We start from the raw sequence: 18,636 nt of genomic DNA, 5'->3' as shown, positions 1-18,636 counted from the left end.
ACAATATAGAAATGCTTCCTCTGTCTATCTCCGTGTTGCTGCCCTGTGGGAGGTTGGTGTCTATAGATGTATTCTTCCTTCTCTCTTCCCTCTCTGCCTGTCTGTCTGAAGTTATAGTTTTTCTCCCCCTATGGGTCTCTCTTTCCCTAGCACAATGTTTGTGATAAACAGTGATTGGTATTCACTCTGCTCCTCTCCTCTTCAAAGCTCATCATTTGTTCATGCTGTTACACACACTTGTCTCGCTAAGGACACTGGAGAATGAAGCATCTCTCATTCTCTCTTTAATTCACTGTGTCTGCATGTGAGTGTGTAAGTGTTTGTTTGTGTATGTCTGTCTAACTGTCTGTATGTCTGTCTGTGTATGTTTGAGTGTGTGTGTGTGTGTGTGTGTGTGTGTGTGTGTGTGTGTGTGTGTGAATGTGTAGGTGTTTGTGTGTGTGTGTAGGTGTGTGTGTGTTTGTTTGTGTGTGTGCGTGTGTGTGTGTGTGTGTGTTCCTCCACAGCACCTGGTCTGGGTTCACGCTGTTTTCTCAGGATGGAGCAAGGGAAAGCGGGCCAAGTCAAAAGACAGAGAGTCACATACACACACTTCCTTTTCACACAGAGGATCACAGCTGCAGTTACCCAGTAAAATGCCTGAATGGAAGCATGGGCTGAAATTCAGTAGGAGAGAGAAGATGCAGAGATGAATAGAACCTTGATTACTGTTGTTCTTTCAAACCACTGCTATCAAAACACATGCGTATAAAACACATACATACAAGCAAATACACAGCTTTCTGTAAGTATCGGGTAATGGTTATCCTCTTTTGGCTCTATACTTCAATTCAAAACGTCAATTGTGGGTTTCGCAGAAATAGAGTAAGCCTAGTCTTGGACAAAAAAATCAAGCTCAGTGGAAATTCTGCCTAAAGAAGACAAAAATATTACGGTTCCAATACATAGGGAGGGCACGGTGCATATATGTATGGGGTATATAAAACTAAAGCAAACCCAGCTAGGGTTGGGAAAGGACACATAGCATGTTTACAGTTAGCATGGTTATAGGTAGCATGGTTACTGGCAGCATGGTTATAGGTAGCGTGGTTACAGGTAGCATGGTTATAGATAGCATGGTTACTGGTAGCATGGTTATAGGTAGCGTGGTTACAGGTAGCATGGTTATAGTTAGCGTGGTTATAGATAGCATGGTTACAGGTAGCATGGTTATAGATAGCATGGTTACTGGTAGCATGGTTATAGGTAGCACGGTTACTGGTAGCATGGTTGTAGGTAGCATGGTCATAGGTAGAACGGTTACTGGTAGCATGGTTATACGTAGCACAGTAACTGGTAGCTTTGTTACTGGTAGTATGGTTATAGGTAGCACGATTACTGGTAGCATGGTTATAGGTAGCATGGGTATAGGTAGCACGGTTACTGGTAGCACGGTTACTGGTAGCATGGTTCTAGGTAGCATGGTTCTAGGTAGCACAGTTACTGGTAGCATGGTTATAGGTAGCACTGGTTGCATGATTATAGGTAGCATGGTTGTAGGTAGCCTGGTTGCAGATAGCATGGTTACAGGTAGCGTGGTTATAGATAGCATGGTTATAAGTAGCATGGTTGCAGGTAGCATGGTTGCAGTTAGTATGGCGATAGGTAGCATGGTTGCAGGTAGCATGGTTGCAGGTAGCATGGTTACAGGTACCATGGTAAAAGGAAGCATTGTTACAGGTAGCATGGTTATAGGTAGCATGGTTTGGGGGGGACGGTGATTTGTACTTGGAGGCTTCAACTACTTTATATTTTCATTGATATGCTTAACAAAACATAAGCATGGTCACTTTCTAAACCACTTCCTGTCTGTCTGTAAAATAGGATGAGGTTCTGACGGTGATTAGACGAGTGGATGAAAACTGGGCAGAGGGCATGCTGGGCGATAAGATCGGGATCTTCCCCATCCTTTATGTAGAGGTAACAACACAAACACACACAAAGGGCGTCTTATTAGATAGAGATACATCAATAATTAACAGTCTTCCATCACTTTCACTTGGCAGGGGGTGTATATTTGTGTGTGTGTGTCTGTGTGTGGTCAGGCTGGGGGTGGGGAAGCTGGTAAGGGGGAAACATAATGAGGATGTCCCAGCTGGAGGTGTGTGGAGCATTGGGGGTGGAAGGGGAAGCTCTACCCCCCCCCCACTTTCCTCCCCACATGTGTGTGCGTGTGTGTGTGTGTTTGTATATTGTCTGTGAGTCTAACTAACTCTTTGCAGTGCATATATCAGGCTCACCTTGAGGACATGGAGTATTTAAGGCATCTCAGTTTTTTCCTAACTCAACCACATGCAGACACACTGTTTACTTAAGAAGTATTTAAATGGGGAATTACTTTCATTAGTAATAATTTTCAGATGTTGCCAGAGTTTGGGGACCTTTTTGTCCCATTATATGGTTAGGAAACAAACACACACACACACACAGGGTCTGCTGAGGAGATGGCGAAGACCCTTGTTAATTGTGTAAACAAACATTCACAAGGAATACATTGAGCTGTACCGTTCATACTTAGGGGTCAAGTGAGATGGGAGGAAAACATATGGATGAAGTTATTCACTGTCTATATGTCTGTCTGTCTGTCTGTGTATTTGACCTTCAGAAACAGAGAGGTAGAAGGAGGAAGTGCATGTCTTTATTGGTCCCCTGAGAGTGGTGCTGTCAGGGCAGGATCCATTTATCAGCCTCATTAGCATATGATCGGGGCTCCGATTAGCATATCTATTAATATGGAGATGTGACGTCTCACGCCCTGAGACAGACCCACTCTGTCCTGCCCTCTACAGCTTTTGCGCACACACGAGCGTCCACACAACGTTCACACGTAGTGTTGGGGCCGTTACAGCAAAAGTTGCTAGTGTGAATACCCGCAATGTTGCTGTGCCCTTGAGCAAGGCACTTAAAGGAGGATTTCAGTTTTCCAACTTAATGTTAGATAAAACGTCAATGGGATAAATCGCACTCCCTCCACCGGCTTTTCATCTTCCCACAATGCATCCTGGTGCCATCAATTCCCCAGGTAAACGGTGTACCCATGTCCATCCACGTGATGTAAAAGACAATTGGACTCATCAGACCAGGCCATCTTCTTCCACTGTTGCACGGTCCAGTTCTGACACTCGCATGCCCATTTTAGGTGCTTTCACCAGTGGACAGGGCACTCATCATGGGCTCTCTGACAGGTCCGCGGCCACGCAGCCCCATAAGCAGCAGGGTGCGATGGGCTGTGTGTTTTGCGAGACATTCCTCCTGTAACCATCATTACCATTTTCTGTGACACAGTGGACCTTGTGTCTGTTTGGACCAGACAGGATGGCCTTTGTTGCCCTGGTGCATCAGTGAGCCTTGGGCGCCCAGCACCCTGTCATCGGTTGTGGTTTGTCCCTCCTCGGACCACTCTCAGTAGGTACTCACCACTGCTGACCGGGAGCACCCCACAAGCCTTGCGGTTTCAGAGATGCTGCCTATTTGCCCCTCATCCAACATGTTGACCACCAAAACTGATTGTTTGCTTGCCATCTAATCTTCCCAGACCTTGACATGTGCCCCTGTTAAAAGATGATCAGCAATGTTCACTCCACGGTTTTGGCTCATCAGTCTATATATATATTTAGATATTTAGATACATTTCCTACCGGATGAGTCTGCTGAGAATGCATTCTCATCTACAGCCTGACCTGAGAGCAACTAGGTGTAACTGTCTTGCTCAGGGACAGAACGGCTTCAGTTCACCGGCCAAATGCGCTTGACCTGTACTGCTGATGTACAAAGGGCTGTACAAAATTCATTTGATTGATTGACATGCTGTCAATAAAAAGTTAGGACCATCTTGTAGGATTTATCTCGGACATGGATCTGCCTGCATCATTTAGATCACATACATTGTTTGAGCGCCTCCGGCCTATGGCTTTCTCTTTTACGACAGAAGGGATTGCAGTTGTCTGTGACCAAGAGAAAGCTCTGCTAAAATTCTACAATCTAGTACTTCCTGCTGTTCATAGCTATGAATCTGCCTGGGAACATCATAGCAATATGCAAGCCCTGTTGTTTCAAGCCCTGATCTCTCTCACCTTTGCTGCAAGAGTTAAGCTCTTCCACATCGTTTGTCATCGCTACGAGCCAGAGAAAAATCAATTTTTCTTTCTGATAGGCAAGGAAATGCAAATGATATCACAGATTCCACACACTTCATCCTAGCTCTTAAAAGACAGTATGAGGTAAATGGGTATCAAACCTGAGGGTTCACAATATTAAATGGACACATTCTTTCCTCATAGACATCTGAACGACATTGCTGCTTATTGTGCTTCCAAACATTGAATAGGTACTGAAATCTCAGTGGAGATCCATTGGGTACATGTTTTTTGATAGGTGGAGAGAAAGTGAGGTTGTGAAATCGGTCATAATTGTTTTGTCTGCACGCAGCATTTCTTATTTGACCGCATATTCAAAACTTCACTTTGCTTCAGTGAGTATGCATGAATGCACAGAGCCCACTGTACAACACATTGTTGGTTGAAAGTGGTCCAGAATGGGTAAACGGTCCACAAGCTAGGAGACTTGTCTGACTGTTAGAGAGCCATTACATTTTACAGATTGTTATGAAGCCCATGTTTTTCTTTAGCAACCTCTAGAAATTAATCAATGAAAAACCACTGCTTCATATTATGTTATTATATATATTAGGTTTGATGCTTGGTGATTTGCCCTTTAAAACAGAAACATGCTCATGTGTCCTGATTCCCTCCATAGATGCATTGCCATTAGTGGCTGTAGTTAAAAGAAGTTTGCAAATGGCTGTTTAGATAAAACTAAATCATTATACCTCCTCTTTGCCAATAGACCTCTTTCCAAGGTGAGGAACCATCTGCCATAAAGCTTAATAAAACGTGAAATCCTCCTTTAACCCTAATTGCTCCTGTAAACTGGACAAGAGCCCCCACTAAATGACATAACACTGACCTTTGTGTGCGAGTGTGAGAACTGAGAGGACCTGCTCTCCCTGGGTTGTGACTGTAAGACTGGGAATCTGTCTGTGAAGAAGAATGAGTGGTGTTGTTGCCGGGCAGATTCCGTGTGTGTGGGATTATCTTACTAGCATGAACAGACAACAAGATCTACTATCATCCGCTCAGATATGAGCAGTATTACAAACGCTGTTCTCTCCTCCTCCTCTTTCACTGAGTAAATAGATACTCCTCAGGGTGCGGCGTGTATGTTTGCGTGTGTGTGTGTGTGTGTTTTGCTGGTTTGAAGCTCCGCCAACAAGAGCAGGCGGGCTCTTCAAGCCAAGACTGTGTAGCGGATCATTTGAAGGACTTGCATCTCATATTCTTTTCTCTTGTCTCCTCTTCACTCTAGCTGAATGAAACCGCCAAACAGTTGATGGAAATTGACAAGCCCATATCCAATCCAGTCCCTGGCCCAAGTTCTGACCCATCTCCCAGCCTCCCATTGGGTCCCTGCTCCCCTGGCCCTTCCCCTAACCCATCCTCTCCAGGAAGTAGAAATGGCGCCCTCCAGAGGCAAGCGGAGGAGAGGGGAGAGGAGAGGAGGGGAGGGGAGGGGAAGAAGAACGCCAAAAAGCGCCACTCGTTCACAGCCCTGAGCGTAACCCAGCGGGCAGCCCAGCTCAACAACAGACACAGCATGGAGATCTCCCACCCCGTCCTCATCAGCTCCTCTGACCCCAGGGCCGCAGCACGCATCCAGGAACCTCCCCCTGCTCCCTCTCCCTCCTCTCTAGGGGTTCTAGTTCCTTCCAGAGTGGCTTCGGTCACCTCAGAACTGCTTGCTCAGGCCAAGGTCCAACTCCCACTCAACATGTAAGTCCCCCACTCAAGAACCTAACACCGAGACCACTCCTCACCTCGGCATGGTTCGCTGACTGCGGTCAGTCTAAATGAAGATGCGTTAACGGGTAGTATCAGCTGTATGGTCAGACAGACGCTGGGTGGAATGAAGCGGTACATCTAGTATCTCTGGGCGTACGTGCGCACACACTCAATCCAGAAGGGGTTGTCCCGCTGATGAGGTTGGTCACTTCCATCTCCGACCCGGCAACCTGCCCTGTTGCTATGGGGAATATGTCCCCTAGTTACCATAGTAACCCCGAAGCAGTGCATGGATACCTTGTTTACTCCTTATATTCCTCAGACATATATTCAGAGATGCAGCATATCTACATATCTACATTCATTTATGATTTTTTTATTTTACATACAGTGTGTTTAGTCCTCTATATAATATTGACAGGTAGGCAGGACTCAAGACGTTCAGTTACTGTTTCACAAAAAATTTGAACAAACAAGGCAAGTGAACTCAGCCCCTCTGACCGTGATGTCATTCATGGGCAATTGTAGCGGATGACCCAACTGGTTTACATTCCTTTTAGCTAAAGTTAAGTCTGGAAATATTTGAACACTGAGACAATTTTCATAATTTTGCCTCTGTACACCACCACACTGGATTTGAAATGAAACAACCGAGATGCAATTGAACAGTCCCTTTATTTCAGGGGCTTAAATGTAATTGGACAAATAAAAATAATCCTAAATAATTTTTTTCTTTTAAATACTTATGAGAATCAAATGACTGCTTGAAGTCTGGAACGCATGGACATCACCAAACGTTGGGTTTCCTCCTTTGTGATGTTTTGACAGGCCTTTACTGCAGCTATACTGCAGCTTCAGTAGTTGTTTGTTCATGGGTCTTTCTGCCATAAGTTTTGTCTTCAGCAAGTGAAAAGCAGGCTCGATAATGGTTTGAGATCAGGTGATTGACTCGTCCATTGCAGAATATTCCATGCATGCCCATGCCATCAATAAGCCATGCATGCCGTGCCATCAATATTCCATGCATGCCTGTGCCATCACCTTGCCTCCACTGTGTTTTACAGATAATGTGGTATGTTTCAGATCATGAGTCGTTCCAAGCCTTCTCCATATCCATTTCTTCCCATCATTCTGGTACAGGTTGATCTTAGTTTTATCTGTCCACAGAATGCTATTACAGAACTGGGCTGGCTTTCTTTTAGATGTTTTTGGTAAAGTATAATCTGGCCTTTCTATTCTTGAGTCTTATGAATGGTTTCCACCCTATGGTGAACCCTTGTACAGTATATGGGAGACTGTGGTAATGACATGCCTACCTCCTGGAGAGTGTTCTTCACTTGGCTGGATGTTGTGATGGGGTTTTTCTTTACCGTGGAAAGGATCCTACAATCATCCACCACTGTTGTCTTCTGAGGACATCCAGGCCTGTTTGTGTTGCAGAGCTCACCAGTGTGTTCTTTTTTTTCTCCGAACGCACCAAACGGTTGATTTGGACACTCCTAATGTTCCTGTTATCTCTCTGATGGGTTTCTTTATTGTTGCAGCCTAAGGATGGCCTGTGTCACTTGCACTGAGAGCTTCTTTGTGGGTTCTTTGTGGGTTCTTTGTGGGTTCACAGCAAACAGCTTCCATGTATGAATGCAACACCTGGAATCAACTCCAGACCTTTTATCTGCCTAATTGATGAAGAAATAACAAAGGAATAGCCCAAACTAGTCCATGAAACAGCTTTTGAGTCAACTGTCCAATGACTTCTGGTCCCTTGAAAAAGAGGGGTCTACGTATTAAAGAGCTGTGATTCCTAAACCCTTCCTCCAATTTGGATGTGAATATCCTCAAATTACAGCTGAGTGACTACACTTTAAGCCCATTTTCATTATTTTATTGTAACTTGAATATATTTAGGTAAAAAAACGAAATGCCAAAGCTTGTGTCAGTGTCCAATCTAACTGTATAAACATAGCTCAGCATGCCACACCCACAGTTTGACATCATTCCTGTTCATCAAGTTGTTCGCCATCACTTTCTTCCTAACTGACACACAGACAGTCATTTTGGGTAATGTTAATGTCGCATTTGAAGTATTACATTTTGTCCCCGTGTTTCCCAGCTACCTGGCCTTGTATGCATATAAGCCTCAGAAAGCAGATGAGTTGGAACTGAGGAAAGGAGAGATGTATCGTGTCACGGAGAAGTGCCAGGACGGCTGGTTTAAAGGAACCTCACTTCGCACCGCTGCTTCTGGGGTCTTCCCTGGAAACTACGTCACACCCGTGTCCAGGTGACGCACGCACACACACGCACACAAGCACACACACACACACACACACACACAAACACACGCACAACTGTCTCTCAGCTCTATCTCTTATTCTAAGACGAACGTACTTCTCAAACCAACACCACCTCAAACATACATCTCTGTGTGACAGGCAGTCGATTAGTTAAAAAACGTGTGTTTTCCCATTTGTGACACAAAGGTCTAAAGGCTCTGGTCTGTTTGCATCTTGAATACTAGGGGGAGCACAGAATTCACAAAGCCACAATGGTTTACAACAGATCTGCATGTCTGGCGCTAAACAACCCATAGCACGGACTTTGACAATAGGGCTAACAGAGGAGAGACTGTCTACATCACTTCTTGGATTAATTTATATTGATGTGATTTAAAGTCCAACTTGTCTCCACACTTGTATAACATAAGAGATCAGGCACCTACGATTACCCAACCTGACATGCCAGCGGAGGTCTCTTCATAGTCCTCAAGCATAGAATAGAAGTGAAGAACAAAGTAACATAAAGAGCCATGAAAACATGGAACTATTTATCACCTCAAGTAATCCAAGCGAGCAGAAAAATCTAATTCTGTAAATAAACCTGATCTAACAACAGCTCAAGGCAAAGTGGGAATCGTGATTAGACACGCGCACAGACAGACACAGACACGCACAGACACACGCACAGACACACACACACGCACAGACACACACACACGCACAGACACACACATACACACACAGACATTTACACTATGGCAGGTTAAAAGGGACTTTAATAAGCTATTGAAATGACCTAATGTGGATACCACCGCGTATGCGACCGTGTATACGTGTATGCACCCATGTATACGCGTTCCACACGCACAGACAGACACATACACACACAGACAGATACACACACACATGCACAGACAGACATAGACACACGCACAGACAGACACACATGTGCACAGGCAGATACACAAACACACAAACAGATACACTGACACACATACAGACACACAAACACACAGACAGACACACCCACGCACAGACACATACATACACACAGACACACACATGCACAGACAGGTACACACACACACATGCACAGACAGGTACACACACACATGCACAGACAGACACACATGCGCACAGATAGATACAATAACACACAGACAGACACACAAACACACAGACAGATACAATAGCACACAGACAGACACACAAACACACAGACACGTACACAAACACACAGACACACACAGAGACAAGCAAGACAGTTAACCTTAATTGCTCCCTGGATGTTCTTGTAAATAAGAGAAATGTTTTACTAACCTGGTAAAATAACGATGAATAGATAAACACCTAACAGCTTAGAGAATGTTTGGCTCAATTTATAAAGTAAAATTTGTACACACAGACAAATGTGACAAATTGGTTTTCCATAGTTGTATTTCAAACTTTTATTCAAGTTTTCATTTGGATGTTTGGAAAATATCAATTTTAGTTTAAACACATACCGTGCTTTTGGAAAGTACTGACCCCTTTACTTTCTCTATACTTTGTTGTGTTAAAGACTTAAATTATAATTGATTAAATATAAATGTTTTCGCCATCAATCACCCACACTACCCCAAAATGAAAGTCAAAACACATTTTTAAACATTTGTGCCAATTTGTTGAATATTTGCAATTTGCTGAAATATATAAATGTATAAGTACATCTGTATTTAGAACCTTTGCTATGACACTCAAAATTGAGCTCAGATGCATCATGTGTCCTTTGACCATCCTTGGAGACCTGTGGCAAATTCAGTTGATTGGACATCATTTACAAAGTCACTTGCCTATATACAAACCAGGCAATAACCAGTCAATTCAAGTCCACGGAAAGTTCCCAGGAGCACAGTGGGCTTCATCATTGTGAAACATACGTTTGGAATCACCAACCCAATGGCCACTCAAACAGAACTTCAGAATATTTCTGCACAAATGGGAGAACCTGCCGGAAGGACAAGCATTTGTGCAACACTCCATCAATCAGGCCTTCATGGTTGAATGGTTAAACAGAAGCCACCCCTGAGTAAAAGGAATAAGACATGCCACATGAAGGTCTCTGACAGCATAAAGAAAAGATGATCTGGTCTGATGAGATCATTTTCAATTAGAACCTGAATGACTTGAACTATGTCTGGCGAAAACACGATATCATCACCTTGCTAATACCGTCTCTACAGAGCTTGGTGGTGGGAGCATCATGCTATGAGGATGCTTCTCAGTGGCAGGGTCTGGGAAACTTGTCTGGTTTGAGGGAAGGATTAAAGAAAGCAAAAAACAGCAAGGTTCTTAAAGATATCTTGATCCAGAGTGCACAGGACCTCAGAAAGACTTTCAGCACATCAACGCCAAGACAACGCCGGAGTGGCTTCGGGAAAACAAGTTTGTGAATGCCCTTGAGTGACCCACACAAAGTCTGTACTTGAAGCCCATTGAATATCTGTGGAGATTCTGTGAATATCTGTGCAATCTGTTGCCAATCCTCTACTCACCCAAAATAGCAATTTCCCAAAAGTACAGCTATGTATGTTTCCTATTTCTTTACTGTGGTTTCTCACTCACGACCTCTTTGGTTATGTGTTGGATTACAGGACGACCAGCAATGCTATTAGAGTAGGGCTGATATCAATGGGATCATGGTCACCACTCTATCTTTGGAACCATTCATCCCTCTCATTTCTCACTTGCTCTCCCTCATCTCTCCCGCTCTCTCTTTTACACACTCTTTCTCTTTATCTGTGTCCCTCTCTTTTTCTCTCTGTGTGTCTGTTTCTGTGTGCGTCTCTCTATCTCTCTTTCTTTCTCATTCACTTTCTTGTCTGTATCTCTCCCTCTGCAGAGCTCCATTTGCTGTCGGTGGTTCTCGGAGCTCCTGTCTCTCGGGGCAGGTGGGTGGAGCGGCACAGGGGAGTAAGGCAGCCTCCCCCTCCTCCCCTGGCCCCTCATCCTCTCGTCCCTCCCCTCCCCCCTCCTCCCCCCAGTCTGCTGCAGCTCAGCTGAAGAACTGTCTTCGCTCCGGACAACAAACACATAACCAGGCCCGCTCTCCCATGCAACTGAGTGAGTGTACACTCACACACACACGTGCACTTATTATTCGGATTCTAGAGCTGTGATGTCCTACACTGGATTCAGCTTTCTTAGATCTGGCTTCTCTCTCCATTTCTCTCAGAGAACATGTGATGGTATTTAAAGTTTGTCCTGGGAGTATGAGTGCACAGTATGGAATCACTGCCAAGAAAAACACACACACACACACAATTCAGCCAGTGACATCACTATGCTGTTGTTTAGTGGAGGCGTAATGATAGAGCCCAGAACCCACTTTCTACTTTTTCGTTCTCACACACATCAACACATCTGGTATCTGTTATACAAGAGGTTCTAGAAATAGGTAGGCTAGGAGCGTCTCCCATCGGTTGGCAGCTCTGGTGATTGCAGGAACAATAGGCAGGTAATGTCTCTGCTAAATGAGATGGCTCCAGTGTGTAATATAGTGTAATATGAAAGTATGAGTCCCAAAAGTGTTTCTCTAGGATGCTCGACAAATTATCTACTGACTATCAATACTATTTTAACTCTCTACTAACACTTACCCTAACCTTAACATTTATCCTAACCTTAACCCTTACCCTAATCCTAACCCAAACCCTAACCTTAGCAAGCAATTCATTTATTGATAGTATTACTACAGATGGAAATTGCGACTTTCAAAATTAAGCGTAACAATATGTAATTATGTGTTATATAGAATTTTGTGGTTGTGTGTTATATAGAAATTTGTAATAGTGTGTAATATGTTATGGTGTATAATATAGATGTAATAGTGTGTTTAATATGTGTGTTCAGTCCACAGCCCGCCCTCCAGCAGTCCAGAGCGTCCCACAGCTGCCGTCCGACCTCAGAACTCCTCCCCGCCGCGCTCCGCTGGCCAGTCGGCACGCCCTATGTCCATGGTGTCCCCCGGCCCCTCTCCCCTTTCCTCCCCAGCCTCTCGCCCCCTCTCTTGCCTCTCCTCCCCTCTACTCCCCCTTTCCTCCCCGCTGTCCTGCCTCACCCCTCCCAACACCAGTGCAGCCCTACTGAATGGTGAATCAACCAATCCCTTCCAGCCACCTTCGCCTGGCCCCTCCCACAGCAACTCCCATGGGGCAGTCGCCCCAAAACCAGAAAAGGTGAGTCACCGAGGAAGACTTCTCTTCTTCTGCCTCCTCGTCTCCTCCCCCTCGCTCACAGCACCACCACCCCCCTAGCCGTCTGTTTCCCATGTCAAACATCTTTAACATCCCTCAATAATTTACCATAGGCAGGTTAGTCAGGGAATAACATCCTTCAACATGATACCATATGCATGTCATAGGAACAGCTAGGGGAAGTGATGTGAAAGGGAAACAACTTGCACCTGGACAATGAAAGTGACTCGCTCCTGGTGCAGGATTCCCAAACGACCGGCAGAGACGGACAGAAAGACGGACAGGACTGTCTCTGTGTGTTCCAGTTCTACGTCTGAATGTGTGCATTCAAACAGAGTCCATGGTGACAGTGATAGATGGTAGAGTTGTCAGAGGAGACTATCTGTGAGAGAGGAGCTTATCTGCTATGGTAGTGACTGGCTTCAGACACAAGATGAGACAGTTGGTGACAGCAGGATTTAATCTGGAGCAGAGACTAAGGAATGACCTCAATAAACAGTAGGTCATGACACATATGGGTTGTGATGGAGCAACTGTAGTATGACTTAGTTGAATAGCATGAGGTTTGTGGTTTGTGTTCCACATCTATGTGAGCTGAAGTCCCCATGAATATACACAAGAAAAATTGGTCAGATAGAAGGTTTTTTGACAGGTCCACTAGGGGAAATACAATTTCAGTCATAGAGGTTAGGTTTAGGGGAAAACTAAATGGGGTTACTTTTAGGTTATGGTATTACCGGCTATTTTAGACATTAAGGTTCAGGTTAGGTTAAGTGCAAGGCTAGGGAATCGGGAAATGGATTTCTGGGTCAGGGTCAGGTCACCACAAAGATCGAAAGACAAATGTGTATATGTGTGTATAAGGCCTACTGCACTGTTGATTAACCCTCACTCACCCCTCACATCTGACGCACATATGTGCTGCCCTCTTGTGGCTGTTTTGAGAATTACTCTAAAGTAGACACCCGCTTTTTAGTCATTTAGCTGACTTCTATCAGGATCAACTTACAAAAGTGTGTGCTTACATTTTCAAACTTTTTTTGTAACTGGTCCGCCATGGGACTCAAACCCACAACCCTAGTGTTGCAAGCTCTACCAACAAAGCTACTGAGGACGTAGTTGCCAGCTGAAGATGTCATTATGAAATCAGGTAGATTGTGGCAGCTAGCCGTCTCTGAGTGACTCCGTGTGGAGTCTGTAGACTTGTAGAGTCTGTAGACCTGTAGAAGATGCTGCTCATACTTTCTGTGTCCTGCTCCCCTTTTACAGAAAGAGAAGAAAGGAGGTCTGCTAAAACTTCTTTCTGGGGCAGCAGCCAAGAAGAAATCATCCCGTTCTCCCCCGTCCTCCCCCCCAAATCTCCCCCTGTCGGGTGCCGTCCTCCCACATCACACCCGATCTGGGTCCTGTCCAATGGAGGCTCAGGGGCGTGCCGGGTCTTGTCCAATCGAGAGCGAGATGGCTGGGGCCATGGGTTTGGAGCCGCTGCACAGGAAATCGGGATCTCTCGACCTTAACTTCCCTCGTTCGCCGCCAACGACTCGCTCTGGAAACGCACTGCTGGCTCTCCGGCCAGAACCCAAACCATTGTCCAGAGAAAGGTAGAACACTGTGGTTACACGTCCGTAAACACTCCCAAACACAACCCACAAACACACACCCTCAGACAATCTGAAACTCCTACCCTAGAGTACACCATCTCAAATACACCCTCAAACATAGTGTACTGTACAAAGGTCTTACATCACCTGAGAAAATTGTTTAAGGCTAAATATCTGTTAAGTGTTTAGTTGCTTGTAAAACCACAATATAACACCAGAATAAATAAAAAACAAACATGAATACAATGAAAAAAATTCTTTACACTGGCATCTGGCAGATTCATCTGGCACCGATGTACGTTTCCACCATGAGAAGTGGGAATGTTGCACAAAAGAAACCATTACAGAGGAAAGGCAACAAGCAAAAGAGATTTCAAAATGTGTAAAGCATGGAGCAGCTAGCTGTGACAGAATGATGTACAATGATCTGCAGCCTTCTGTGTACTCATCTGGAGATGCATTTAAGCCAACATACTACAGGTTTGGGTCCAAGTGGATGGAAATATTAATGCTGAGAAATATGAACTGATTTTGATTCATCATGCTGTAAAATAAGCTACTGTTCCACGCAGTAATGACCCCAAACCCTGCAAACCCGATTATTAGATTGGCCACCTCAGATCCTAGACCGGAACGTAATTGAAGCTGTGTGGGATCAGGTGGACAGGAAAAAGCCTACGTCAAAACAAGAGTTATGGCAAATCTTGTAAGAAGCTTGGAAGATTTTTACAGAGGATAAAAAAATTACACAAAAGCCTACCAAAGCGAATTGTTTCAGTTTTGCATTGTAAGTAAGGCCACACAAAATACTTGTTTTTAAAACACAAGAAGCTTTTGTTTCTTTTTGGTGCATTTGCATATTTTAGCTTACTTCAGTGTTATATAGTGTTTTTCAAATAATGCCATCAGAAATAACTGAGCTAGTGATCATCATTACTTTCCTATCCCCATTGGTGTGTGTGCAACCACAGTGTGTGTCAGAGATAACAGTGCCCTCCAGCACACTCACGCACACACACACGCACACACACATACACATGCACATGCACACACATACACGTGCGCGCACACACACACAGACCCACATGCACACATATACACGTGCGCGCACACACACACACACACAGACACCCACACACACACATACAGGGCCAGGAGTTACAGCTGTCTATCCTTCAACAGTCACTGGGAGCTCTAGTTGCTCGGATTTACACAGAAATGTATTTATTTATTAATTTGAAATTTTGCAGGAAAAAAAAAATATTGAGATACACCATCTCATTTTCAAGAGCTTCCATATGAAAATACAACCAAAAATGTATAACTATAGTACAACTATAGTACATCTACTAATAAAAAAATAATTATCAAATTATATTATACAAACAAATAATCCACATTATTTACAATTATCTCCAAATTTTGATTAATTCCCCTGGCTTGATCCGTGGATTATCATTTCCCACATGCTCATATGCTACCTCACACAAATCATAACACACGGTGTCAAAAACTGTTTACGGCTTTATGTAAAAGACTGCTTAATTATAGTGACTTTTCCCCACTGTACGTGTGTGTGCGTGTGTGTGTTTGTGCGTGTGTGAGAAGGAGAGAAACTGCTACTTTAAGAGAAAAAAAAATAATCACAGATAATCCTGTATTGCTTTTGTTCGAGAACACATCCAATGAACAATTATTCCCATCTCTCGTTCCCTCCCCAGGTATCGTGCACTGGTGCCCTACCCCCCTCAGAGTGAAGCGGAGATTGAGTTGAGAGAGGGAGACGTGGTGTTTGTTCATAAGAAGAGAGAAGATGGCTGGTACAAAGGAACTCTTCAGAGAACTGGACGCACTGGCCTCTTCCCAGGCAGCTTTGTGGAGATCTTCTGAACCGGACCGCCACACAAACACACACACACACATCCATACACACACAGTAGCGGGTCCTTTTTCCACATAGGCACTCCCTGGACACCTATGTGAGGGGTCCTTCATCAAACTCATCAATGACATTTGATGTTTACATCATCAGGAGGTGCCAGCAGCTACTGACGGCACATCCAGCGCTGCACAGTATTTTTCTACAGCTTCAGTGTGTATTAGCTCTAAACTTGTCCATGTGAATTTGTGGTATGGCTGTACTGGTTACAGAAGCACCCACACACAGTCCATGGCTTCTGATACCGTTTCCTACTGGTCAGTATGTATGTTTAAGTGTATCTGTGTGCGTGTGAGTGAGATAGACCAGTAGTGTTTAATACCAGCCATGTTGCAGCTGAGGCACTGTGACAGAAAGCACACCAACAGTCCATCGCGGTCTTAAACATACACCACGTCTGACAAGCTACTTCAAGACTTTTCATTGGCTTAACACACAAAAGCGCTCTGCTCTTATTGGCTAAGCACACAACAATGGTCCTTTCTCATTGGCTAAGCACACAACAAAAGTAAACCAAGAGAAGGTGATTAGGAAAAGTAAAGCACAGAAGCCTACAGGGTAGGACCACACAATGAAGCACACAGTCAGAACAAGTTAGAAGCACACAGTCAGAACAAGTTAGGACCACACAATGAAGCACACAGTCAGAACAAGTTAGGACCACACAATGAAGCACACAGTCAGAACAAGTTAGGACCACACAATGAAGCACACAGTCAGAACAAGTTAGGACCACACAATGAAGCACACAGTCAGAACAAGTTAGGACCACACAATGAAGCACACAGTCAGAACAGGTTATGACCACATAGTGAAGCACACAGTCAGAACAGGTTATGACCACATAGTGAAGCACACAGTCAGAACAGGTTATGACCACATAGTGAAGAAGTAGGTCAGAACAGGTCAGTACTACATTGTGAAGGACACAGCCAGAAAAAGGTTGTCTAAAGCAAATCACAAATGGGATCAGGCTAGATCTATACAGCCGACAGCAGTGTGTGTGCGTGTGTGTGTGTGTGTGTGCACGCGTGTGTGTGTGTGCTTGCGCGTGTGTGTGTGCGCGCGCATGCGTGTGTGCATGCGTATGTGTGTATTGGGTGTGTGATACCATCTGGCTCTGATTGGAGGAGCAGCATCAGGGGAGTCAGGGTAATCCCTGAGTTGGGTGACAGACAGATGACTACCCAGAGATACAGATTAGATAACAAACTTTTAATCCAACCCTGACACACACACACACAGTGATGATGGGAAAGGACTGGATCCCCCGACTGAGTGAATCAGTAAAATGTGTTGATGTTAATGTGGACAGATTCTTCGGCCTGTTCCCAAAACAACCCTTGGCCCCCGAAGAACCAGGAGTGGTCCTGTCTCAGTTCCTCTTAAACCCATAGGGACCGCATGTCTGTCTGTTTCTATCGTCGGTCTGTTTCTGCCGTCTGTCTGTTTCTGCTGTCTGTCTGCTGAGCTGAAGCACAAATCCGCCATGATGGAGCACAGCACGTCGACGCTGCCAGGGAGGAAGAGGCCAAGTAAACGGAACGTAAATCCCCAAATCTGTCTGAGCCAGATAAGCAGACCGGGTGGAGATTTCTGTACGATCTGTCAGAGTGGGTCAAATTCCTTGAGGCGTTTTTGATCAAATTGGAGTTTCGTAATGTTTCAGTTGTTGAGTATACTGCTGGAAGTGGCCATATCAGCCCTCCCATTGGCTAAAATGGTCCCACCTGATCACATCTCCTGCCGTTCATCTCCAAGGGCATGTATTTCAATTATTTGAGTTTACAATTTTTTTTTGTCAGTATGCAGTGTAAGACCCCACACTGTGGACATGTTGCTTCTCCCCAGTGGTGCCATGAATCATCGGGTGAGTTTATTTAGCACGGCACGATGAAGCAGCCGGAGTCTGTACGTTTTTGTTCTGTTGGCCCTTAAGTGAAATCTTCAGCCACACCCATGCACATACAAAAGTCAACTCGCCCAATTAGTTCCGGTGAACTGCCTGTTGGGTTTTCCTGAACAAAACACCACATACTGTCTGATGTGAGTGCTGTCCCACTGGCAAGGTTTTAAAGAATTTGCAAGGTGTTTGTTGAGCATGGAACATCATGCTGTCTGACTGTGAGTGAAGTTTTACATTACTGCAACAGAAAAGAAAGGATATATATAAATATATATTGTGCAAATTATTTATATTTCATGGGTGCCAGAGTCTCCCGGAGCTGGTGACCAGCGTTCTATCATGTGATCATGTGATCATTAAACATTGTCTCGTATTGATGACCTTGTGGTTTGGTTGGTTTTTCATTTCAGGTGCATTTTCGCAATAAATGCCATTGTTTTAAAACAACCCTTCTCGTCTCGGCCTGATGATGACAAACCGGTTATCTCGACTGCCAACCTTCCTCTCATCACTCTTGTCTCTCTTCTCTTCCCCCTCTCTCCTCCCCCCTCACATCTACCTGTCTCTGTCCCAGTCATAGCAAGGCTGTCAGGAATAATCACCTCACACCTCAATTTGCATTTAGAGTGAAGCCTGGCCAACACACACGTTATGTAGTTGGAGGTGTGTGTGTTTGTGTGAGAGAGAGAGAGTGAGAGAAAGACAGAGCAGGACACTGATCACCATTCCAGTCAACACTTCTCTTTCTCTAAAGCCAGAAGTACTTCAGGATGCCAGATTCTGTGTTCTTGGTTTCCTCCTCG

General features: G+C 44.6%; 1 protein-coding gene across 3 annotated transcripts in view; it reads left to right on the top strand.

Moving 5' to 3' along the window:
• Positions 1 to 18,280, top strand: part of LOC105016363 (E3 ubiquitin-protein ligase SH3RF3) — a 51,840-nt gene extending 33,560 nt beyond the window's left edge. Inside the window, exons 3-10 of one of the 3 annotated variants that reach the window (XM_020054500.3) lie at positions 1,864 to 1,959; positions 5,404 to 5,867; positions 7,987 to 8,157; positions 11,034 to 11,082; positions 11,176 to 11,254; positions 12,044 to 12,369; positions 13,657 to 13,988; positions 15,710 to 18,280. In XM_020054500.3, coding sequence (XP_019910059.1) covers positions 1,864 to 1,959; positions 5,404 to 5,867; positions 7,987 to 8,157; positions 11,034 to 11,082; positions 11,176 to 11,254; positions 12,044 to 12,369; positions 13,657 to 13,988; positions 15,710 to 15,878 — 1,686 coding nt within the window. In that variant the 3' untranslated portion in view covers positions 15,879 to 18,280. Of the gene's footprint in view, positions 1 to 1,863; positions 1,960 to 5,403; positions 5,868 to 7,986; positions 8,158 to 11,033; positions 11,255 to 12,043; positions 12,370 to 13,656; positions 13,989 to 15,709 lie in introns of all 3 variants that reach the window. The other 2 variants (XM_010880143.5, XM_010880144.5) reach the window with 2 other exon arrangements.
• The last annotated feature ends 356 nt before the right edge of the window (positions 18,281 to 18,636 follow it).

Source organism: Esox lucius, chromosome 16 (assembly GCF_011004845.1).
Source record: "Esox lucius isolate fEsoLuc1 chromosome 16, fEsoLuc1.pri, whole genome shotgun sequence".
Lineage (NCBI taxonomy): Eukaryota > Metazoa > Chordata > Actinopteri > Esociformes > Esocidae > Esox > Esox lucius.
Note: the sequence above shows the minus strand (reverse complement) of the source record. Positions and strands in the feature narration are given on the sequence as shown.